At 40.2% G+C, this 26,788-nt stretch overlaps 1 protein-coding gene across 4 annotated transcripts in view; it reads left to right on the top strand.

The window, feature by feature from the left end:
• TMEM117 (transmembrane protein 117) overlaps positions 1–26,788 on the top strand; it is a 574,260-nt gene that overhangs the window by 521,219 nt on the left and 26,253 nt on the right. For 2 of the 4 annotated variants that reach the window (XM_004447901.4, XM_058307847.2), the window contains exon 8: positions 7,946–9,674. In XM_004447901.4, coding sequence (XP_004447958.1) covers positions 7,946–8,592 — 647 coding nt within the window. In that variant the 3' untranslated portion in view covers positions 8,593–9,674. Of the gene's footprint in view, positions 1–7,945; positions 9,675–12,856; positions 13,023–25,435; positions 25,558–26,788 lie in introns of those variants that run through there. The other 2 variants (XM_058307848.2, XM_058307849.2) reach the window with 2 other exon arrangements.

Consider the following 26,788-nt stretch of genomic DNA (forward strand, 5'->3'; position numbering starts at 1 on the left):
ACACAAACACTGCTGCCACGAAACATTTTGTATCATCAGAATTCCTCGCATCTTGGTTTTAATTTATTCTCACATGCAATTCTTAAGAGAAAAGGCTGAGGAGCAGTTTGTGAATTCAATAGAAAGCCGGCCACTGTAGAGCCCTGCCAGGAACTGGGAAGTTTGGAGCTGGGGCCAACAGAGAAGGCGCCAAAGCAGAGCAGATGAGGGAAAGGTGCGATCAGAGAGGAAGCTGAAGCCAGGGGCGGGAAGGGGAAAATGCAGATCCCCGGGCTGCTCACCGGTTACTCTCTGCCTGTTGGTTATGCACTAAAAAGCTCAGATAAGGACAGTGAAGATTCTCCCGGAGTCAGGAATGGTCGGATCCCACCCCCACCTACCAGTTCCCTGTGAGCTGGGGACGATCTGTGCATGCTGCAGCAATGGAGAGCAAGGATTCGGTGCGCTGGCTCTGGCCCTGTCGCTGGCGACGTGGTAGTCAACTTCCTTAACCTCACTTTTCCCATCTGTTAAGTGGGGGCGGGAATGGTACTTCCTTCGTGAGGTTAACAGGAGGATTAAATCAATTAAGAGTGCAAGGCCCTTAGCACACTGGCTGCTGTGTAATCAGCACTCCATACACTTCCACTCTCTCTGCTCAAAGCTTTTCCTTTCATCTGTCCAGTCTGTTTCCTTTTTAACTCAAGAACACTCAGGAGCCTGAAAGAGGGCGTTCTGATCATTTCTGCATGCTCTACTGTCCCCAGTTCTCAACAAGGAAAAAGCGAAGAATGGAAAAATTCTCTCCCCCGTGAAATGTTCATTCTGTAGAGGGTTAGCTGACACCGATGCACTCCAACTGACATTTTTAAAGCATTTAGGATTTGGGTATTTTTTATTCCTAATTCCAAGCAGGTTTTATTTATGCATGTCAAAAATAACTTGATTTGTTGCATCTGTTTACCTCATCTGGATCCCCCTTGACAGATGGTTTGCTGCAGTATGTATGAGCTTTCATTTTATAAGCTGTAGCCAAGCTTATAAAAATATATCACCTCTAGCCAAGAGTATGGTACAGTATTTTTTTTTCTGGGAATTTTGACTTCAGTAAGAAAGGGGAGAAATGGCTCGTGATTATTTTAGTCTGGGCGCATTGTTCTTCTCCTAAAAGTAAATGCTAAGTGCCACCATATAATTATCCCTGTTGCCCTCTTCCCTGGTCCGTATAAGACAAGTGCAAAGCTGGATTCAGAGTGTGATGTGCTGGGCCTATGGAGGCAGGAGAGGAACGGCCTCTCGATTCAGTCTCGGAAACTCCTCTGAGTCCTATTAATGCCAATCCCAGTGGAAGAGCTGCCACCTGTCATCCCAGCCAGACAAAGGAGGTGTCCCATTGGTGGCCATCATCTGAGTAAATTAGGGGGGGTTGGGGGAATGGCCAGAAGGAACGCCTTTGCGTTCACGAGGAGAGAATTCACACTGTTAGCACTGCAATGCCCACGGGAACCCTTTCGGCGAAAATGGGAAATGTGGAAGTAAACAAGCCTCTGTAGCTGCTGTGTTCTATTTCTGTCTCCTGAGCAGTGTGAGGGCACAGGTGCTTCACAATGGTGAGAGTGGGGAAAACAATGACTAAAAACCCTTTACTTTATTTCCATAGGTGTATGAGTTCTAACAAATGAGTTCCCAGAGATTGTTTTTTAAAGAGCTCTCCTTTGGCAGTCAGGTCATGAGAAGGGCTGGCATGGGGGGCAGGCCAGTGGTCCATCAAGCAGAATATTCTGTCTCTGACAAAATTAGCAAGGGACTTGTTACAGGGAAATATGCATCCTGTTTCCATGACAGTCCCCAAAAATTGTGAATATATCCAAAGTACACAAAGACCCCTTGGCTGTTCTCGGTGTTGTGACTTTTTCTAAGCCTCTCCTGAAGGACTCTCCAATTTCAGCACATTTGTATGACTCTTAAGAGCACATATTAATTATGTTTACTCCCATATAAAGCAGCAGTTCTTTTTATTTGTCCAAAACTCACCTTCTTCAAAGCCATGGTTGCTTTGCCATAGCCTGTCAATCCTGGCTGCTGCTGACCCAGTCTGCTCTGCCCTGACTGGCTTCATTTCTGCATATATGAGGATTTTCATAATAAAGCCCACATGTTATTCAGGAATCATCTTCACAGCCAAAGAAAGGACTTGAAATATATAATTAATCGTAATCCTTGGGACATGAATATTTTGCTTTTTCCAGTTTTCCGGATGATAGCCCATTTTACCAGCACTCTAGAATTCATCAGATGGTTGTAACAAACTCATTTGACTTGAAAAACTAGAACTTTACTCTTTGGATACATTATGTTACAGTTTACCTATTGGTTAACAGGCATTTTCTGAATTACTATGTGCAGAAACAAAGCTGAGACCCAGGGAATATAGAAATGAATATTACATAGTTCTCAGGCTCTAGAAAGTCTTGACCTAATGGCCATCTAATTCAGTGCAACTGCGTGGTCTCATCGTGCTCTTTTTATCAGTACAAAGTTTCTATCCCTACTTGGCTTATTAATGAATTATGTCCAGAATGAATAAAGTCTCCCAGGCACTTTGAGAAGCTTTATTCATTTGCTTTTAAGTCTTAAGAAGGTATGTTACTAACTCAAATGATTACCAATCCATAACTTACTTAGTAAACTTCTTCAGTTGACTAAATGATCTCCTCACAGACCAAGTGCTTAATGTGGCTTCTAGATATCACTAAATTGCCTGTGGAGAGATTTGACCAGATACTAACTCAGTAAGCCCCGTTTTCACTGCTCAAGTCTGAAATACAAGGATATTGAAGTTGGCCAAGAAGCTTGATACAACAAACTGTATTTTTTCATGCATCCAAAACTCACCTTGCTCAAAGCTATGGTTGCTTGCAGCCCCTTGATGGATGCTAAAATGAGCTTGTGGAGCACAGCTATCTCATGAACCTCTTCCCACTTGGTATAGAGGTGTCCACAGCACAGCTCACCTACAGTGCTAACTGGTAATTCTACTGAATAAAAGATATCTAAAAATATTATAATTGTATATCTGTATCATGAACAGTTCATTATATGGTGGAAATATCAACACTTTATAGTATGTTTCCTTAGTTGGAAAAATAACACTTTCCCCCAAATTGTCATTTGCTATGCTAAGTCCTTGTGAAGGGTCCTTTTTAAATGGACTAGCCCAGGATGCTATAAACTCCCACAAAGTAAAAAGACAAAATTACCATTTTAGCATCATTTTTGACACTCAGTAAGATTCATTAAAAGCACAAAATACAGGAAAGAGCTAATCCCACCTATACCACACAGTGATCTCTCATTAAAGGAGACAGTGAGATATTTCAGTGAGGATATTAATGGAAATAATGTATGGATTCTTACCCTCCTTGCTGATTTACATTGTGCTGTGTAGTTGAAACAACGGGGGAAATGTAAAGGCTCTCATATGATTAATGCTGAAATACCAAACCTCTTGTTACAGTTGATTGTACATTCACAACACACTTGGGAAAATGGCTGTAGAAACCCTCTGTATTCTTTTCTGTTTTGTGTCTTATGTCCTTTCTGTGTGATTCATTTCAGTGACACAAATTTATTTTTATGGGGTTTCTCATAATGGGAAATCTTTTTTTTTTTTTTTAGGAAACCTTTCTTCCTCTGAAAAATGTTTTCCGTTTTTCTAATGTTGAGATTTCCAGGCCAATCATACAGCATTATGGTTTAGGTGATATTTTATTTCACAGACTCATTAAAGAGATTTTAGCAAAGAAATCTTAGGGATTATGTAGATCAGCTCCCTCACTTTATAGACAAAAACACCGAGGTTGAATGGTCCCCAAGATCTTATATTTCCTGGGCTGAAGAAGCAGAGGCAATCACCCTCATTTCTGGCAGCCTGTACACAGGTCAGAGTACTTTCAAATAAACCTTTCGTTCTAGCCTCCCAATAATCCTTTTGAGGTAATTACATTGGTATTGTTCTCCATTGCCAGAATAAAAAATGTCACAGCTAATAGGTAGAAGGAGTTGGGGGAGGAACTCAGAATCCTAGAACTAGAAAGCATCTAGCTTAATTTCCTCACTCTGAAAATAAAATAATTGAGGCCCTGAGAGGTTGAGCAGGTTGCCCAGGTTGAGTTCTCCTAGTCTAGGGTTAGGATGAGACCTCCACCTGCTCATTTCCTGCCTGCAGCTTTAGTCACTAGACTCCTCCTCTTCTCTCACAAACCTGTAAGGATGTATTAGAGCAGGGTGACGATATCCATTAATTGATGTCAGGCAACACAGTTTTAATGTGCTCCTCCTCCAGCCCAGCTGTACATACAGACTCCGGTCACAAGAGAAATAACATGAAGGGATTCTTTTGTGTGAAAGACCCAGCCCTGTTCAACTTAGGTGGTAGATAAATAATTTAAAGGTGTGGAGAAAAGTCTTCCCCTACCCTAAGTGCTCCTTCTTCGTTTGATCAGCGCCCCTTCACTTCCCTTTTATTCTCTGCTTTTATTATTGCTTTCCTTTGTCTGTTAACTCACTGGGCCCCCTTTCCCCCACCAGAGCAGCACTCTTCTACATGCTCCATGAGCTTTCCGCTTTCTCCTCCCTGATTCTGTGGAATGGTTTTTCTTCAGTTCCTGATATCTTGTTATCATAGAAATAGAAGACCCTTTTGAGGGACTGGCTCATTCATGAGCTTATAAAGTAAAAACCAAAAAAGTTACACATTTCCCCAGGGGACCTTTGTTAGTGAGCATGTGGTGGGTCAGCGACAGGCTGAAGGACCTTTTCCTCTCACCATCCAGTCTGGCTTTTTAATACGTAGTTTTCAGCAAGAGAGTAAATATGAATGTCCTACGACAGAGACCCACCCAAAGCTCCTCTTTCAACTTGCTTTCTGTTATGGACTCTACAAATTAGTGCCTCCTTAATACTGAAGGAGAATCTCTGAATGTTCTTCAACTCGTCTCTCCTGCTTTTCCTTTTCTGCAATACTCACCATTCTTTTCCTTCCCTCTTCTCTCAGCCCCTCTCATGCATATCACCTGATCTTTTTCTCTACGTTGTTCTATCTGTAGCTTAAGCTAAAAAAAAATACAAAATTTTCCAAACGCAAAATTTTCAAGAACCACATGAATTGCTGCTGCTTCTAAAATATTTTCTGCAGAAATTCAACCCTCAGTTTTTATTCCAATTTCTCTGCAGCTATAGCATTTATAGTTTGTTTTACTCTCAATGTGGCCTCACATTATTATTATTATTTTGATATTTTTGTCTTGTTTCCCCAAAAAGGAAGTAGAGGCAGAAGCATATGTCCTTGGCATCTCCCAAGATATCCTCCACAGAGTCTACCATGATCACTGTCAGTGTTTGATATTGATCCCCACCTTTATATTTGACTAAATTTCTCTGGCTTGAACTACCTTGTTTGGTTTTATGGTTGCTTCTTAGGGAAACACTTTTTAGTTTTTAAGTTCTAGAAGGGTTGAAGTGATTTGACCCAAGTGCCGGGTGGTATAAATATTTCATCGTATCTGCAAACAACATTCCCAGTGTTGCAACTTGCTTTCTAGTTTGAGTGTGCAAAACAAATCGTTCAGGGAAGAGCTTCTGTTACACATATTATAAACCCTGTATAGATGAACAATTACAGTATAGGCAGAGTTATAATTTCCTTTCATATCATTTACATAAGTTATCTTCCTACAGAAAAAGTTGTACTTTCCATGAAAAAGAAGAAATTGTCATGGCTAAGGCATGGCTTTGATGATAATAGTCGTGACAATTCCTGAGTCACTATTACATGTCAGACAATATGGTTAGCAGCTAATATTCTCATGTTGTGCTAACAACCTTAATAAACACTTATTTTCTGCATGTAAAGAAACTGGAGTTTAGAGAATTTAAACAACTTGCCCAGGATCACAGATTAAAATCCTACAGCCTCGCATACAATAGGACCTTGAAAATGTGTAATGAAGATAAAATACTCTTCTAAACTCCTCAAAATGTTTTATTTTTTATATCCTTATATAGCTATATATTAGAACATATATTGCAAAATATATTTTTACCGTTCTTTATTTTGTAAGGGTGCCCAAGATCCTACCTGTCCCAAGATTTCTATAGTCATGTGAAGGAAGAGCATTATCATCAAATACAAAAGAAAACAGTTTTGGTAATAATTATAACAGAGGTTTTATAACCTATTTTATCTATCACTTGGTTTGCTAAATATTCTTATGAGGTAGATATTACTATAGTATTATGATATTATACTTGATACTGTAACACTTATAATAAATTATGGTTAGAGTAAAAATTATAATGGAATCTTACTATTGGCAGACATGAGGATATCACCAGATAATATATCACTAAATAATATCTCATCTGAGACCCATGGGAGTTATGGTCATGGCCGATGGGGTTAACTACCAGGGCAGATGGCCCCTCTTTGGAAATGGTGTTTATGTGTGATGAATCTGGACTCAGATGGGATCTCCCTTCATAAGACTTTCATGCTAATGTGCTGGAGGTGCAGTTAATGTTGGGGTTTAAGATATATTTAGGGGATTTGAATCTCTGGACTGACAATGTGATAGCCAGATCCTGAGCCTCAACAGACTCCAGCACCTACAATCTGATTTATTGGACTTACCACACTCAGCTAAGATGGAGGTGAAGAAGGACAACCACCACACCATGGAGCCTAGAGTGATTACAACTGAAAATGGGAGGATTGCATCCAGCATCCAGGTGGAATCTGAGCCTCCTCTTGACATAAAGGTGCAATGGACACAACCAATCCAGTGTCCACATAGAAGAGGTGGCATTGGATTGGGAAAAGTGGACATAATGGACAAAGGGTATGGGGAAAGGCAGGAAGAGATGAGAGGTGGAGGCGTCTTCGGGACATGGAGCTGCCCTGGATGGTGCTTCAGAGGTAATCACCGGACATTGTAAATCCTCACAGGGCCTACTTGATGGAATAGAGGAGAGTATGGGCCATGATGTGAACCAATGTATATGAGGTGCAGAGGTGCCCAAAGATGTACTTACCAAATCCAATGGATGTGTCATGATGATGGGAACGAGTGTTGTTGGGGGGGGGAGAGGGGGGTGGGGGGGTGGGGTTGAATGGGACCTCACATATATATTTTTAATGTAATATTATTACAAAGTCAATAAAAAATAAAAAAATTAAAAAAAAAATAATAATATCTCATCTATACAAGATTTTAAAGACTACAAAGAAATTGTAGTAATTGCAATCCCTCCAAAATATGTCTTCTAAGTCAGTTAATTAGATTTGCTTATATTTATGTCTGAGAAGTGCATTATGTTCAATGAGAATTTAATGCAATTATTTTTAAAGTCTTAAAATGAGTGCTCAAGGATTATTGACCTGAATCTCATCAACTAATGGTTTAATCAACAGGTCACCTACAAACAGCATCGTGAATTCAATTGATGTACTGCTGTGCTTGCATTGCAAAATGATTTATTTCTTACCCGAACATACTTCTAAAACTGTACAAGATATTCAATCATACATTGGACTTTTCTAAGAATTTCATTAGAACTTGGATATTCAACATTAATTGAAATGTTCTAGGGGGGAAGCTACATGGTGCCAAATTGGAACATGATTGTGGTTCCTTTAAAACAAGAAGACCTAATCTTGTTAGTAAAAATACCATAAATTACTGGCTCTGGGGACCTACAGTTACATTTTCATATGCCTAGAATACATTTAGTAAATTGCCTTTGTCAATTCTCTTAATGGCAGCATAGCAGTCTCCAAAATTTAATTGTTAATAGGTCTAAAGCACTAACAATTTACACATTATACCATTATCTCCATTTTATTGAAGAAAACCCTATTGCAATTTTATTGGTCTTTGATTAATGCAGTATTTCTTTTCTAATGCAGGTAAATGGTTTAACTATGGAATTATCTTCCTCGTCTTGATTTTGGATCTTAATATGTGGAAGAACCAGATCTTTTATAAACCTCATGAATATGGACAGTATATTGGCCCGGGTCAGAAGATTTATACGGTGAAAGATTCAGAAAGTTTAAAGGATTTGAACAGAACCACGTTGTCCTGGGAATGGAGGTCGAGTCATATTAACCCACAGACTAATAAAACATATGTTGAGGGAGACATGTTCTTACACAGCAGGTTCACAGGGGCTAGCCTCGATGTGAAGTGTCTGGCCTTTGTTCCAAGTTTGATAGCTTTTGTGTGGTTTGGATTCTTCATCTGGTTCTTTGGACGGTTTTTGAAAAATGAGCAAGGCATGGAGAACCAAGACAAAACTTACACTCGCATGAAAAGAAAATCTCCCTCAGAACACAGCAAAGACATGGGAATCACTCGAGAAAACACTCAGGCCTCGGTGGAGGAACCTTTGAATGGGCCTCCTTTGGTTTCCATCAGGTCCGACTTGAACGAGATCGTCTACAAGTCTGCCCACCTGACATCAGAAAACCTGAGCTCACACCTGAATGAATCTACCAGCATAACAGAAGCTGATCCAGACCCAACTGCTTCTAAAAGTACACCTACGAACTAGATTCTCTTACTTGGATAGTCCAAAAAGCAACCTTGAGTGTAACCTTCCAGTTAGTCTTTCCTTTGGTAAATGTAAGGTTTCCGTAGTGTTAGGTACAGAAACACAAACAAGGCCACAACGGTGCTCTAAATGCTTTTTCTAGGACTCATTGTTTTCTATTTGTATTATAATACACGTGCCTACTGTATACCTAACAGTTCTCTAGAGATTGCTTTTCACAATTGCACAAGCTATTTACTGACCTTACAGCGTAGTAGATGATTAGCTGATTACGTGTATCTGATGTTCAACCATAGTGGTGCCTTGAGACATTAAACTGTTTTTAACTGTACCAGAAATGAAGTGTGGAGCCGTTCTCTAACCTATTTCACATGGTTGTGTTTTTTTGTATACAATTATTTTGATCTAACACTTGATGTCTAAGCAGGAAACCCATATAACCAAGATGTGGCTCAGGAAGTTATCTCTTGGTTTCTTATTCAGCAGTGGAGTTGGTGACTTTAACAGTTGTACTGCAGAGAAGCATGGTGATTACCTTTACAATTTAACTGGCTATCTGCCAAAAGTAAATACAGTTGCAAAATGCAGTAATAGGAGAATGATAATCCATCATGGGTCACTACTTGTGAAATGTGACTTTCTGCATCCAGTAATTGCAACTAGGTGATAATATCTAATTATGTTTTCCTAATTAAAGATATATTGCTGCTTGATTTAAAAATCCTGCCCTTCACCTTTGAGAACAAAGGTTAAGAGGCACAGTTGGGTGAACTCTCAAACTTATTGGCATTTACACAAACCAAGGAACTGAAGTTTTAATCATGTGAAGGCTGCATACCCGACCGTCTACAATATTTGTACATCTTTCTGTAAATACTGCTCTGCACAGTGAAAATTGAAAAACATATGCCAACCCTGAGCAAGCGAATTCCTCAAAAAATCATGCAGCGGAACATTGTGAGGTAGAAAATGGTGTGCATGAAAGAATCTGTTTAGTGGCTTGTTTTGTGTGTGCATTTTTGTTGTTTTTTTAAAAAGAATTAAACATCGCATATTAATAAATAAGAATTATCCATCAGTGATTATGTGATGAAGTTTTTGGGTTTTTTGTTTTGTTTTGTTTATTTATCATAGAGGGATTCCATAGTATCTTAGTAAACCAGAGTTCATTTAAATGGGATTTTTAAGATTGATACCAGGCAAGTTAAAAAATGGAATGCTCCCACCTTGCTTCTAATTTTGTTCCTTAAATTGTGGTTATGTATTCCTTAGGGGATGGGAGGGGACAGGAAGAGATCATTTTAAGGCAAAATTATTTTCCTGTCACATACTGACATGGCTGTATTTTGTCTTTATGATTTTTTAAATCTGTCTTGTTTTGATTTATCTGCTCTTAAGCTTGCAGCGTGCTGAATTTAGCATTCATAATATAACTATGCATTTATCTGTCACTTGAGAGCAAGTTAATAAACATTTCTACAATTGTTTACGAAGCAGTTGGAACCATGATCCTGCTTTTCTTTTACCTTTAATAGGCATACATGATGCTGCCTAAAATCCTAAATACGTCTGACACTGAAAATGCAGAGATCAAGCTCACTATAGTATCCTGATGGCCATACATCCGTGTTATTCCTGATGTGCAGTAACGTTGGCCATTTCCAAATTTGCATAACATAGAATGCTCAACTTTGATGCTCTGGGATAAGTAAATAATACCACCTGGAACCATATTTTTTTTTATTCTGAAAGTTACTGTCTTTTAGAATAAAGAAAGAAGTTGATTAAGAAAGTGTGTGCTTATAATTGATATGTATTTCTTACAAAAATATTATTTGGGGATATTTATGTGGATTTCAAGGAAAAAATGCTTCAAGTAGAATCTAATTACAGAAATATTAGGATAAGAAAAAAAAATCCAACCTGAAATACCAGGCTTACGTGTTTGTAAGGACTGACTAAAGAAACTAACAGTTGTTGTGAAAGTGTATGTTTAAAGCTTCCAAAAGTTTCAGGACCAAATGGAATGATTTCCATTTACTACCTCTTTTGGATATTGCACTGCCCATTTGCACTTTTAACAATTTAAAAATAGAAAAACAAAATTAAATCAAAGTGAAAAATCAAATCCATTGATGTTAAGTCTTAGATCCTGAGTCATAATAGATTATGATTTACAGAGTGTTTAAAATACTAAGCTTTTTGGACAATAAAGGACATTCAAGAAAGGAAGAGGAAAAAAAAAACTCAGAAGATGAAGTATACAAGAAAAAAGGAATATAAATTCACTAACAGTCCAAAGAAAGATGAACAAATGTGATGTCTTAATTGCAGCAATGCTTAGGGACCATAAACAATTATATTTCTGCCGCTCAGTAATTACAGTATTTTCTTCCGTGCAGTGCAGAATTTGTACTAATTTGAGACAATTTCAGCATCCTACATTTATAGAGTATTTCATTAGTACTTTAAATGGAGAATTAAATAAACACTATGAATTTATGCCTGATAGTTAACACTTGGACATGAATCTCATCATCACATTCCCCTACTGCTTTATATAACCACCGTCACGTGGTCTTCTCCCCATGGTACCTACTATCTTGTCCCCTTATCTTCTAGGATGTCTAAAATCACAAGAAGAATGATTTCTTCTCCATTTGCCCTCAGGCACAAAATCTTGTACTTTATAGCGTTAGGCTTCTCCACAAGCAGTGCCATGGAAAGAAGGCATCCAAGTGAGAAGGTGGGAGTCGGTGCTATCATACTACTGCCCCACCACTGGAGGCCATTAGCAATTCTGTTACATTTTGGGCTGTCCCTGTGGCTCACCAACAGAACTCAATATGGAACATGAGTAAGACCATGCTAATAAATCACTCTTAGCTGGTGCTGTAACTGCAGGGGGCTCATCATTGCAACTGATTATCTGACGATTAGCCGAGATGAGATCTTAACAGCCCACCAATGCTTCTCACCAATATGTCCTCATTCTGAGCTAATCCCTGTTAAGTAGGAACCCTGGATTTTACAGTCCCAACCTGGGAGTTGTGTTTTTATGGGCTTCTCCCCTTTAGGTCATTGCTACTTACTTCTCCATCTCACCATAATTTCTTCTGGCTTTGTCCCTCAGAGCCTACCACTGACCAATTAGCCATGCCTATCTTTAAGAGGAAAAGAACAAAGGAGCTGGTTTTGGAGCAGATAAACTGGCACTTTTCTCATTTAGCCTGTCACAGATGAACTGAGGCAAATTTGTTTGTTTGTTTGTTTGACAAATGATACGTGAATCAGGCATCCGGAAAGAAAAACTGGTGAGGAGCTCCACTGAGGGAGTGGATAGGGGAAACTGTAGGGCAAATGCAGAAGCAAGTAAGGAAATGTACTGATTAGCTGACCTTAAGTTTCCATTTTACACGGGGAGGGGTTGTTGGTAGAAGGGTCTTACAAAGTGGGGACATACACTGCTTAACATAATCTATGGGTATGCCCATTCTGATAAGCTATCCCCTGGACAACTGATACTGGTTTATCACCAGATATTCCAAAATCTGATATAAACCAGTGTGAAACTCTAACATTGTTCCATTTTGTAAGAAAGGTCCTGCTTGCTATTTTTTGTCTTTTGGAAAATCCTTTCTTAGAAAAGTGTTCCTGCCAACGATGCCCAATGCAGGCAGCCATTTTATTTTAATCCTGCTTTTGATTTTTTAAACATATTTGGGTGCATAAGAGTGTGTTTAAATTTTCATGGAAATGTAAATGGAAACTAGTATAGACAAGAGAAAGAGCTCATAAATGTTTGGTTTGTTATCATACATACCTGTAGTAACTGATCTCCAAATGTGAGTTCACTTAAGACAATTCTAGAATAGTTGCACTAGAACGGTATTATAATCCAAACAATTAAACTTTAGGTGGAGTATTTTTTAACTCAGAAATCACTCTTGTTATCCAAACAACTAAACTTTAGGTGGAGTATTTTTTAACTCAGAAATCACTCTTGTTGAAGAAAATTAGAAAAAGAGGTGGATATTTATCATGGAGAAGTTTAGGCAGGTGATAGAGAATGAATAGAAGTTGCTGAAAAGAAGTCTTAGAAACAGTAATGGAAGTTTTAGTGGACAGATTTTAAAACCGTAGGGCCTTTGTAAAAGCAACTTTAACATAAAACTATCATGAATCCAATGTTCCTCAAATAGGACATGTTCAGTATAACTGAAGAGATTATTAAAAAGGTTTGTTTGTTTCTTAAACATTCCAGCATTCAAGTTATCTGATGCCTGCCTAGGGAGCACCATGAGACCAAGGAGCGAAGACCCAGTACTGTGAAGAGACAGGGGTGGGAGAAGAGAAAGACTAAGTCCACACTTTGCAGTCCTGAGAGACCTGAACATCCTTGATGGAAGAGCAAACATGGGGCCAAGTCTGCCTGTATGCATAGTATCAGCATATAAAAACCGATACCTTGCAGAAAAGAAAAAAAGCCTTCCAGATATTTTGATAGAGATTCTGAAAACTTCTAATAAGAAATAAGCAGGATTATTACCAATTTAGTATGTGTAATTTTATCACGCTCTTTTACTTTGGTGAATATAAAATTCATGCAAGTATTTCACTGGTTTATTTTGTATCTCCTCCAATATGATTTTTATAAGGTCTTAAGTTCCTTAATACCAAAAAATTTTACTCTTGGGGTTTTTAAGGCTTGTGATTGAGAAGGATCACTATAATTTATAATTGAGAACTACAGTAAAAAAAAATTATAAATCCTACTTATCCTAACAATAATCTCAATCTCATATTAACCATTCAAGGTAAATACAATTAATTTCATTTTGCAGATGATGACTGAGGCTCAGAGAAATTTGTTAACTTGCCCAAGATCATAAAGCTGACAAAAGACAGAGTTAAGATTTGAACCAGGTTTGTCTGACTTCAAACCCCCTTATTTTCCATTACCTTTCTTCACAAACATCCATGGATCTTGTTTCAAGAAAGACCTTTGGTGAGGATGGCCTATGGAATAGTTGTGCAAACATAAGATGTTAGATTTCTAGCAATTCTTTTATCACTCAAGCACCTGACTTAATTTCGGATAGCTGCCTGGGTGCAATTTACAAGTTAAATAATGTGATTAATACAGATAAGGTTGAATTAAATGGTAGAAACATTCAGTTCTTTGCCAGGTGTTTTGATTTATGTTGCATTTACAAAACCACAAAGCAGATTTTTTTCTAATATAATCTCCAGCGTTGGAATTGGTTTCCTTCATGATTTCACGTGCTAGGGGAGAAAGGATGGAGCTCTTGAACACACCCTCAGGCAAATGTTAGGGGAGATATAAATATGAAGATTCAAACAAGAAAAAACGTTATTAGCTAATAACCAGCTTTAGGAAACTTTCTTGTATAGGGACTCTAGAAATATCTGTAATTTGCAGTCCCCATCTGTAGTATAATGAAGCCTTGACTGCTTTTTCCCTGGGAAGGGAACCTCTGTATCTTTGGAACTCCCCAATGTGGGAGTGTCTTTTGTTATTCCTGGTGGGTCCGGGACTCCACCTGATAGGTCATATGCTAATGTGATGACAGGGAGTGGCCAGCCACACCACAAAGACTAAGCAAATATTAGGGAATTGGGGTTGTGAGCTAGGTCTTATCTGCCCGGACTTCTGGGTTGAACCCATGTGGACACAGATTCTATCAGTCATGTTTCCACAATGAGCCTCCATGTAAACCAGTGGCACTGGACCTCCTGAGATCCTCCACAACTGAGAAGCTACATCTCTGTGCCAGGAGGGTGATGCCTTCTGACTCCATGTGGGAAGAACTCGGAAGCCTGTGTTCGAGGTCCGCTCAGCATCTCTCTATGTGGCTCTTCTTTTGGTTTCTCCTTACGTGTATCCTTATACTCTAATAAAACTGTAATTGGGCATAGAGGGCTTTCAGTGAGGCCTGTGCATCATTTTAGTTGAAGTTGTGGCCGTTGTAGACATTTTTGTGATACCTTAATACCATCCCAAATTTATTCATAATTTCTTAAAATCCTCATCAAGGTGAGCACGCTTATTGGGGTAGGAATTGCACCGGCCCTGAAGATCTGTCCCTTGAACAGTTTGAGCCTTAGTTTCTCTTCCACAAAATGGTGGTACCTCCTAGGGTTTTGAGAGGATTGGATGATATTGTGTCTATGAAAGCATTCTGCAAGCTGTGGCAAGCTGTACACACATGCAACTTCTCATATGCAGGCTCTGGTCCCTTCCAGTGCCTACTCGCCACTGAGTCCATTCTGCCTTCACTAGCAGCTCCTAAATTGATACTGTCATTGAACATGGTTAGGCCATTTGGTCCCAATTTTCTGTTTCTCTGACGTTGTTTTGAACCCTAAAAGCTGCAATGTAATCCATTTTTCACTTTAAACAGAAATTCAGATCCCGTAGTTTAAAGAAAGTAGTTACACTGTCTGAAATCAATGGTCATAATCCCTTGGAGCTGTTGGGCCAAACTTTTTCCTCAAGGTTTGCTCTGTTTTAGAGTTCTAAATTGTTCCTGCCTTTTGATGATTGCTTTTGCCAGCTTCTCTTATCCAGACTTCCTCATCATGCCAGTAATCCACTGCCTTTCCTAAATCCTGAAGTGAAAGTGCTTGTGTCTTCAGGATTTAAAAGAGAGCCGACACACACCTGAGCCTTTGCGCTGCAGGATCTTCTCAGCTGCATTTGGCTGCCTCAAGGTCGACATTTCTGAATCAAAAAGTTAACCTAAGCATGGAGATAGAGAAATGAAAGGCAAAACATTTCTGAATCAGGCTGTCACCCCAGCCTTGCCTTTTAGGAAGAGCCCACATTCACATCCCATGGACTCACGGCAACTCCTCAGCCAAACCACACACTTGAAGCTCTTTTAAAAAAGTCTATCAGCTGGATGGAAAAACAGTATCATGGTTTTCCATTCATCTTATAGACTTAATTAGCTTAAGCACATTGTTTGACCTCAACTTAATCCCACTAAAAAAGATCTGCCATTAAAAATAATTATTTTTTAAAGAAGCTTTAGATTACATAAATGTTACATAGACAATATAGGGGATTCCCATATGCTCCATCCCCTCCCCCTCCCACTCTTTATAACAGTAACAACAACTTTCATTAGGGTAGGACATTTGTTACAACTGAAGAACACATATTGAAGCACTGCTACTAACCATGGACTACAGTTTACATTTTGCCTCACACAATTTTAAAGTTATGACAAAATGTATAATGGCCTGTATCCATCTTTGCAATGTCATACAGGATAATTCCAATGATTCCAAATCCTCAAGGTATGGGACTGAACAGTGGATTAAAGTAGACTTATTATTATTCTACTATAGATTCTAGCAATGGAAGAACTTTTACCATTCATATAAAGGCAGTGCTCACCAGAGGTTCTAAGAGGGATGGGAGAGGGAAAAATAGGTGTAACATGGGACATTTTTGGGAAATTGGAAAAATAATTATTCTTGACTGAATGAAAATGTAAAGATGAAAGAACAATGGGCCAAATCAGGAAAGACAAATCTAACATTTACTACTCAGCTTTGATAACCTTGAAATTACTCTAAAATTGTCTTTGAACAAATTATAATATTTCTGAATTTGAAGAGCAATATTTGGAGCAGCAAATATGCCAGAAAACTGGGAGGCATTGTCATGTTATACATCCAAATGGTCTCAGAGTGAATAGATTTGATTTGATTTTGTGTCTCACATAACTACCTCCTGTTGTCCATTATTATCACTACTGCAATGGTCAAGACCTCATTGTTGCTTCCATTTGATCTTAACTGGTCTTCTGACTCTCACCTTGTCCCATGTAAACCATTCTATTCACTGCTACCAAATATCACTTCACTCTTTCAATGACCACTTATTGCCCAAAAGAGGTTTTTTAATAATATTGTGTACAATTCCAAAACCACAGTAGATTAACACAATAAAAATTCTTTGCTTGCTAATGTGGCAATTGAGTTGGATGTCCATTGGGTGGCCTTCCATTCAGTGACCCAGGGATTCAGGCATATTCCATCAAGTGATTCCTTGATCTTCTATTAGTCTGCCAAAGTGGTGCTGATGCAAAATACTGGAAATCTATTGGCTTTAATAAAGGGTATTTATTTGAGGTAAAAGCTTATAGTCCCAAGGCTGTGGAAAGTCCAACTCAAGGTACCATAATAGGCCTTTCTCACCAAAGTCAACTGCCACGTGTTGAAGCAAGATGGCAGGCAATTTCTGCGAAATTCAGCCTTCCCCTCTTGGTTTCCTTTCTTTCAGCTGTAGGCTGGCCAAGGGCTTTGTTTTTTTCTGGGCCTCCTATATCAATTTTGATTCTCTTCCCAAGGTCAGCTATAAGTTATCCATCAAAATGGTTTCTCTCTCCCCAGGGCTTCAGCTATTTGACCCTTCTCCTTTCTGTCACATGACAGGATAAAAAATTTAAAAGTTCTCTCTTTCCTGTGTCTTCTTGAGTGAGTGTCCATTTATATCAGGCCCAGCAAGGGGGCGGGGACTCAACCTGAGTCACACCCTCTGACATAGTTAAATCTAAAAGCCCTAATCTCAACAGGTAATCTAATCAAAGACAACTCTGCTGAATTTAATGCAATCAAAGGTATCACAACCAGAGGAATAGAGTCGTTTACAAACACAATCTTTCTCTTTTGGGGATTCATAAAATAATCTTAAACTGCTACAATTCCCCAGGGCTTAAATTCTTCATCTAGATTCTGTATCCAGCTGACGGCTGAGGGAAAAGGATGGGAGCAGATCCTGTAAGAAGTTTCGGGAACAGACCTAGAAGTGGAAGGCGTGTACGTCACTTCTTGCATTTCATTGGCCAAAACTCAGTTACAAGCCTGCCTAACTGCAAGGGAGACTGGAAAATGTCCTTCAGCTGTGCATCCATGAAGGCCAGGGAATAAGACTGGGGAGTCCAGCCAGTTCCCAGCATGACACACTAGACAAGATTGTTAAAACAAAGAGCAGCAAATCAGAGGTGGCAGGTAAAAGGCCACTAGCCTGATTCCTGAGACAGGAGTGCTACATCCTCACCTGATTATTCAGTTACTCCCACCACGGATTTGCATGAGTGAGTTGACTATGATTGACAGGGTAGATGGTTACCTAATGACTGTGTATTCTGAGATGTCTACCTTTTAGAAGAAAGAAATGCACTCTCTCCTTTCTACATAACTCTGTGAGCAGTTCATAGCTGGATGAATGCTGACCTAAAGCCCTGAATGGATCACTGGCAGGATAAGATGAAGAGAAGTTGAGATGATGAAACCAGTCTGCAAGATTTTGCATGTTCTTCTCCAAAAGCCAAAACTGGAAAGTAAACACAAGCCAAAGTTCTAACACTCAAATGAACTGAGACTATAGCTGTACTCTTATAACTGGTGTCTGAGTTCCTTAGAAGCCAATTTACATGTTGAAAATATTAATTATTCCTCCAATTTGAAATGTGTGGTTCATGTAATCAATTGCTTTGAGTCAATGTTTAAAATTATTCTTGAAAGAGTTGTTTTAATGGCATTTGATGGCAACCAGCAGCAGCAGCCATTAATTTGATTAGTTTTGCCTGGGCTGGAAGAAAAACCTGGCAGAGAGGTGTAGGTGAATCGATAGCGCAGGGATCTCTCTGTGAGCAGCCAAGCCAGCTTTGCCAGCCTGGGATCTGGCAGTGTGGGCACTGATGGGGGAGCAAAACGTTAGTGAAGAAATGCCTCGTGTCTTCTCCTTCTGCCTCTTTGGTGTTCTATTAATCAGTCACTTTGTAACTCAAGACAGTGAATGTCAGTTCTTTTCCTCTACCTTTCCCACCCTGGCCCACTCCACACTGTCCACTTTTAAAGAACAGAAGTGATGTTTTTATGAGTGCTGAGTGCTTGAATATGCACCGCAGCCCAGGCAGGATTCTGCTCCAGGGCACAATGGAATTTCAACCACAAGCATGAAAGACGGTGTAATAAATATAAGCACTGAGGGAACAGGAGCCTGAGCCGAGGTTCTGATTTCCCTGCAGGAGGCAGCAAGAGCCCTTTTTCCAAGGACCCCAATATGCAGAGTTGGGGGTGATTAGTGGGGAGGAATCTCCAGCCAATGGCACTGCTGAGGCAGTCAGAGTTGTCATGGATCCCAAGGGACATGTCCAAAGCAGGAACCACTCCTAGGAGAGGCCCTAAAAGGGGGCACAGGGAAAGCCATAGCTGGAAAATTAACCCATTGGTGTGTGTGGGTTATGTGACCTTCAATCAAGGAGTCTGGGAAAGAAGGACGTAATGGGTAGTATTTCTTTTTAAAATATAATAAACTTTATTTTTAAAGGGGTTTTAGATTACAGAAAAGTTACATCAAAAGTAAGAGATTCTCGTATACCCCATTCCCTCCCCCTCCTACATCTTCCCTAATTAATAACATCTTACAGATGTGTAATGCTTTTTTTTTTTTTAGGAGGAATCAGGGATTGAACCTGGGCCCTCGTACATGGGAAGCAGGCGCTCAAGCACTGCGCCACATCCATTCCCAGTGTGGTACGATTTTTACAATTGATGAATAAATACTGGAGCATTGCTACTATCCAAGGTCTATAGTTTACACGATGGTTTACACTTAATTGCAATGCCCAAAAAATGTCTTATGTTCCACGTATTATTTCCTGCCCTTTCCCCCCAGAACCTCTGCTAACCACTATCTTTACAACATGTTACATGTTCCTACATTACAACGATATTTATAAGTTTACTTTGCCATGGTTGCATCCCCCAGTAGTATTTCTTATAACTGGAATTAATTATTTGTATAATGATCTGTTTAACACAGTCTCCCTCTAGTTCTTTGTGAGTCCTAGAAGGCCAGAACTGCATGTGCCTCACTCATCCCTGTGTCTCGTGCCTCACTTCAAGGGCACCGAGGTGGAAGAGAAGGACAGGGGTCAGCTGGGGGAGGTGGGCAGGGCTGAGGTCATGCTTGGGCCTCACTGGTCATGTTGAGAAGTTTGTCCTTTCTTCTAAGGACAATGGGAAACCATTAAAGAATTTTAAGTAGCAAGTGATAATATTGCATTTGGCATACTGAAACATCACTCTGACAAAAATTGCATGTAACAACCATCGGTGCAATAAAAAGATTTAATCATTTTAGCCTTGGCTTTCGTGCCCTCAGGTATGGGCCAAAATCGCTCAGCACCTGCTTGTTTGAGATGATGCAACCAAAGTGACCTCATTTTAACTGTGATTCTTATTTAGTGTGTACACTCTAATCAGCACAGAAATGTTAACAAATGTGACTTGGGCCATCCAGTTGAGTCCTGGAAAGGCTCTTGCCACGCAGATTTTTATATGGACTAAAGGAATCATTTTAAGTCATGTAATGAGTTGAATATAAAGCAAGGGTTTCAATTCATAAAATGAAGTGAAATATGTGCCATTCATCAAAAAGTTAACCTAAGCGCAGAGGTAGAGAAATACAGAGGCAGCCATGCCTGGGCTCACAAATGCATGAAGCATACAAAAATATAAAGGCGATCATGGTGCCTCGATTCTGGTTCTAGACCCCTCTTTTTAAAAAACCTCATTTCTGCAAGTATTGCTCACAGAACAGCAGCAGTGTCACTAAAAATGCTCTTGGTGACTTGTGAGTGACATGGTCCCCCTACACAAAGAGGGGCCCACGGCCCAGCCGCAGGGCCTGTGGTTGGCACACAGCGTCCAGCTGGCAACTGCTTCAGGGTCTGCTGCAGGCATCACCTCCCCCAAGCATCCTGCTGAGGGTAACCCGTCGCCTGTGAGTGCTGGCATGAGGCTAGAGGAGCCACTGAAAGATTCCACTCCAGAGGAAGGACCCAGTGGACACACCGTTCACCAAGAGCAAAGGAATGTGCTGGCGAGAGGGGCGCCAGCATCACCAAACAGAAGAGGACTGCCTGCTCAGCCCAGTAGTGGCTCCAGTCACAGCTGCTACACCAGATGCAGTATCTTTGCTGGAACAGTGGCCGCTCTCCCTGTAGGCCACGGCTGATGGTGAGAAAGGCTGTAACAGACTTCCAGCAGTGGGGATGATCAGACCCCAGAGAAACTGAGGCCAAGTGGTGGTGCTTAAATAATACAACCCAAGGAGTCACAATTACTGCAATGCCTGGCAAGGTCATGGGCCTGATCCACAGGAAGTAAGGGAGATGTGTCCTTGGAGGCTGAATAAATGGGCAGCTGGCTAGAGCACTGCTCATCGTTTCCTCGCAAAAGAGATTAGGGACGGAGGACAAGGAGGCTGAAAGTGGTCACGCTAATAAAAAGTCACGATCCTTGGCCCACTTTCCAGTTTTGTGCCTTTGTGCATGTCTGTGTGTATGTGTGTAGATGATCTTCAATTACAAGGAAATACAATAAAATACTATAAGCATCCAGGGGAAATTTTGTACCTACATTTTAAGTGAAGGAACAGGTTTTGTTAGTTTCCAATTTTTTTTTTTTAAAGGGACATCCAGAACATTTTGATGGAAGGAGGAAAGAATTTTGGAATTTCACCGCCAGTCAAATTGTTTGTGACATGTAGGGACAACTTAAAGATATTATTAAGTACAGGTACAGAAAATATGTTTTATGGGAAACATTACAGGAACATATGTTCCGTTCGACCAAGAGATAAATTTAGAACACAAGACTGGCAAAATCATATCTAACGGTACTTGCATGTCTTTTCTTGCTTGATTTGGAACCTAATCTTAGCGATCCAGTTGGATTGTGTATGTCCCTAGAGCAAAGGTGATGAGGCTGAGTCCCCCCACCCCTTCTGCTCCTCTTCCAGCACCAGAAGTAATGTTTATTTTTTAATGTCTATTTTGAAATACTTTCAAATCACAGGACAGTTATTAAAATGATACCAACCTCATACAAAGAACTCCAACATGCCTCAGCCCCCAGATGCCCAGATCCACCAGTTCTGACCTTGTACCACATTTGCTGCATCATTCTATCCATCTGTGTCTCTCTCTACATATCAATCTATTTTCTAAACCCTTGAGAGTAGGATGTATGCATAAATCTCCCTGAACATGTAACACTGCCATGTACACGTCCTAAGAACAAAGATACTCACTTATGTGATCACCTTAGTGCAGTTATTAAGATTAAGAAATTCAATATTGATGTGAAGCTTACAGTCTATATTCCAATTTTTTCATATGTCCCAATGTCTCTTTAAGCCTTATCTGCTCCCTTGCTAGATCCAATCCAGGATTATAAATTATATTTGTTATTGTCTCTTTAGTTGCTCATCCTTTTTTTTTTTTTAATTGTGGCAACATATAAACCACATAAACTTTCCCAATTCAACCACGGCCAAGCATAAGATTCAATGGGATTAATCACATTGACAATAATGCCGCACCCTCACCACTATCCATGACTGAAACTTTTCCATCTCCACAAACAGAAACCCTAAATATATATAAATTAATTCCCTATTCCTCCTGTCCTCCACCTCTGGCAGCATGTACTCTAATTTCCATCTCTAAGAGCTTGCATATTCTCAGATATTTTCTTCAGGGTCTGCTGCAGGCATCACCTGCACTTAACTTAAATACAACCTGCACCTGGACTTAAATACAACATCCTAAATCTTTAACAATCTGATTTGCTTTGATATCAACTTACTTCAATAGCATATAGCAGCTATATACCTATACCCTTATGTCCCCCCACCTTTTATGGCTCTTGTTACAAATTACATATTTATGTGTAATGAGTCTAAAACCACTCAGTTATCACTACATTTTATCCTTCTGTCTTTTATACCCCTAGTTTTGGCATTTAGGTTTACCTATGTCTTTACCCTTACAAGAGATCTTTACTTCTTCATGAAGTTTCAATTTGTTGTCTAGTGTCCTTTCCTTTCAACCTGCAGAACTCTCTTGTGCATCTCTTACAGGGCCAGTCTAGTGGCAACACACTCCCTCAGCATTTGATTATCTGGTCATATCTCAATCCCTCCTTCATTTTGCTTTGTTTTTTTTTAAAAGATTCATTTGATTTATTTATTTCTCCCCCTCTCTCATTGGGCTCACTGTCTGCTCTCTGTGTCTGTTCATTGTGTGCTCTGTGTCTGCTCATCTTCTTTTTTCTTTTTTTTTTTTTTAGGAGTCCATGGAAGCAAGAAGGTAGTGAGATAACATACTTAAAGTGCTGAAAGCATAAATATTGCAAACCATGAATTCTATACCTGTCAAAACTGTCCTCCTCTATTTCTCAAAGACAGTTTTGGTGGATGTAGAATTCATGGTTGGCAATGTTTTGCTGTCAGAACTTTAAATATGCCATCCCACTACCTTCTTGCCTCCATGTCTTCCAATAAAAATTCAACACTTAATCTTATTGAGGCTACCTTGTACATGGCATGTTGCTTCTCTCTTGTGGCTTAGAGAATGCTATCTTTACCTTTGGCATTTGACAGTTTGATTATAACTTGATGTCATGTGGGTCTATTTAGTTTTATCCTGTTTGAAGTTTGTGGAGCATCTTTTATACTCATGTCTTTCAGTAAATTTGGGAAGTTTTCAGCCATTATTTCTTTGAATATTTTCTCTGCCCTTTCTCTCTTCTCCTTCTGGGACTTCCACAATGCACAGATTGGTATGCTTGGTGGTATCCCATAGACTCTTCAGGCTCTGTTCACTTTTCTTTCTTCTTTCTGCTCCTCAGACTGGATGGTGTAAACTGTCTTATCTTCAATTTCATTGATTCTTTCTTCTGCCGGCTCCTATCTGCTGTTGAACCCCTCTGGGAATTTTTTATTTCTTGTACCGGGTCTTCAGCTCTGTTTGCTTCATTTTCATAATTTTTATCTCTCTTGATACTCTCTTCATGTTCATTAATTTTTCCCCTGATTTCCTTTACTTCTTTGTTCATGTATTCCTTTAACTCTTTTAGTATAGTTAGGACCATTTTTTTAAAAGTCTATCTGGCATATCTCAGGTCTTGTCCTCCTCATTGAGGGCTTCTAGTGCTTTAATCTTCTCCTTTGCTTGGGCCATCACTTCCTTTACCTTTGTAGTTATGTAACCTCTTGTTGAAACCTGGACATTTTGATATTTTATTGTGTTATCATTAAATATATGTTTATATCCAGCTTGAGTTATGACAGAGCTTTCCTTGATTGCTGGGAGCTAACAAAAAAAAGAAGGCAAGAAAAGAAGACACCTTTCACAGACTTTTCAGAATGACATGTGCAAGTGTTCTCCTTCAGGGCTTATTCATAACTGAGTTTAGAGAACAGCTCCAGACCAAAGTATAGAGCTGGTCTTTTCTGTGCATGGATCTTGCATGGGCACATGCATGTGAAGGAATTCATATGCAGGGTTTCAAATGTCTCCCTTTCCCTAGTAACCAATTTCCTCACAGTCCTGGGCACTGCACTGTATGTCTTACAGTCAGCAATCCCTTCCCCACCCCAGGCAGCATGATTTGATTGCTTTCCCACAGAGTTCTGTAAAAGACTCTGTGAACTGTCTTCTACATGCAGGGCAAGTTCTGGGGTGGTAATTCCCTAAAGCTACCACAAGACAAATTGGGCCAGATATAAATGTTCCCAGAATGTGCAGGAGGGTTACTCTGCTCCCTCTGGAACCACACTGAGAAAGTAAGTCAGATCAGTGTTGAACTGGTGAGGGGTGAGGGAAGGGTCAGCCACTGCACCATGAGATCCTAAACTTTCAAGTAGCCTTTTCCTTGATTCAGTGTTCAACCAGGTTCTGCAGCCCTCTCACTGTTTTCTGAGCTGTGAGAAAGTTGTTTCTGTCAGTCCTTATTGATTGTTCAAAGCTTTTGTGGGGGGATGGTGCCCTGAAGCATCTCACTCTGCCATCTTGATTGGGGTGGGGACCTTGGACCAATTTGAAGACCTGGAATCCATTGAATGAAGAGGGGTCTGAGTGCCCAGGAAGATGGATCTGCATGTATACATGGTAATGATGCTCCTAGTCCTTCCCCCAAATGTTCGTATGTCCCAGGTTTTGTCCTGCTCATTGATGGTTTCTAATGCTTTAATCTTCTCTGGTAAGTGTGCAGTGGGGAAAGGAAAATACTGAACATTTATAGAATTGTTGAATATAAGGTATGACCTGACACTGACACCTGAAGACCCAAAGTGTCATCATAGTCCCTTGTTAGAGTGGGGAGCATTCAGAGACCAAGTAATAAATGGAGTCCTGGACAAAGTTTGACTTACAGTAAGTCCCCTGGATCCATGGCCCCACCTGGTGTTCTTTTCTCCCATCTCTGAATGTGTAATTGGGATTGACATACTTGGCAGTGAAGTACCCCACACATTGTGTCCTTGGCCTGTGCAGTGAAAACTATCATAGTGGGGAAGACCAAGTAGAAATCTCTGAAACTGGCCCCTTACACCCCACCAAGATAATAAACAAAGAATTACATCACATCAGGGCCGGGGTTGGGAGAAATGACAACAAGTACCGCCCTTGAGGATCTCTAGGATGCAGGGGTGGTGGTCCCTCTTATAGCTTTGTTGAGTTTGCCAATCTGGTCCCTGCAGAAACTGGATGAACCCTGGATGATGTAGACCACCAAAGATTCAACCAAACTGAAGCTCCAATCACAGCTGCTGTGCCAAGCAGGGTATATTTTCTTGGCAGGTATGCAGCCACTGATTTGGCCAATATATTCTTTACTATTTCCAGCAGAAAGTAGAATCAGAAACCATTTGCATTCACAGTGATCGGACAACCATATCCATATTGTGTTGCCCTAGGCCTATGTTAACTCTCCTTCCTCTGTCATAATATAGATCCAAGAAATATGGACCATTTGGCTATCCTGCAGAACTTCACATTGACCCATTATATCCACAATATGATGCTGATGGGGTGGATGGATAAGAAGTAGCTGGAATACTGAAAGAAGGTCTTGGTAAGACATACATGCCCCACAGGGCAAGATATGGGCCCCAAGAATACTCAGGCTCTTTAACATTCATAAAAATTTTAGGGGTCCTGGGGTTGGGGACATGCTAAGACCTCCCCTTCAAATTACTCTATTTCATACCTTCTACCACACAAAGAAGAAGCGTAATGCCTGATGAGCATCTTTTGGTTCTGGGGGGAATACATTTCACATATAGAAATATTGCTCTTCTTCATATGCCAGGTGATGTGCAAGGCTTCCAGTTTTAAGTGGGTTTAAGCCCAGAGCAGGAAAGGCCTCAGCAGCAGGTCCAAGATGCAGTGTAGGCAACTCTGCCACCCCTTGGGCCATAAGATTTTCAGACCCTATGGTGTCAGAAGTGTCAGTGTTGAGAAAAGAGACTAAACGAAGGTTATGCCATGCCCTAGTAAAATTATAATACAGGTGTTTAAATTCTGGAGCAGGGCCATGTCATTTGAAACGGAATCATGTGCTTTTCACAAAACAATTTCTGGCATGGTGCTGGGCCCTGGTAGAGATGGGATACCTTACCATGCATGTGATAATATAGCACAGTTGTCCATCCTGGGCTGACTCCTATCAGTCCACGTCACAAAGCTGCGCAGGCCCAGCAACAGTTCATCAGGAGATGGAATGGTACCTCCATGTTGGAGCACAAGCAGGATCAAAGAGCACACCTGAGCAGCACAAGCAGGCCAGATCCCCACGGCATCCACCTCTGTTATAATAGTCTCCCTCCCTCGAATCACAGCTGTGGGCAGAGGAGGGGCTCCTAAATTACCAGAGAGGAAAAGCCCAAGGTTGGTTTAGAGATGGCATGGCTTGGTCTGTGGGTGCCAGCTGAAGATGGACAGCAGCTCTACAAGCCTTCCTCAGGGAAGGACTTGAAAGGGAAATTCTTTCCAATGAGCGGTGCTTTGGTTGGTTTACCTGATGATACATTTTGTGTGGAAAGAAAAGTAACCCAAGTTCAGACTGTACAGACTCACAAGCAGCTTGCCTGGCCTGTCTGTGGTCGTCAAGGCATATGAATGGACACAGGCGAGTGACCACAAAGTGTGACTATTTTTGTGTTACAGGTTAAAGCGCACCAGCAACTTCCCCATGAAAGAGGAATTAAATGACCAAGTGGACAAAATGGCTTAGCATTCAATATCAGCCTCTGTCGTTGGTCACTCCAGTGAAAAAATATATATATGGCATATTCTGCCTTAGT

This window comes from Dasypus novemcinctus, chromosome 12 (assembly GCF_030445035.2).
Source record: "Dasypus novemcinctus isolate mDasNov1 chromosome 12, mDasNov1.1.hap2, whole genome shotgun sequence".
In the NCBI taxonomy this organism is placed as follows: Eukaryota; Metazoa; Chordata; class Mammalia; order Cingulata; family Dasypodidae; genus Dasypus; species Dasypus novemcinctus.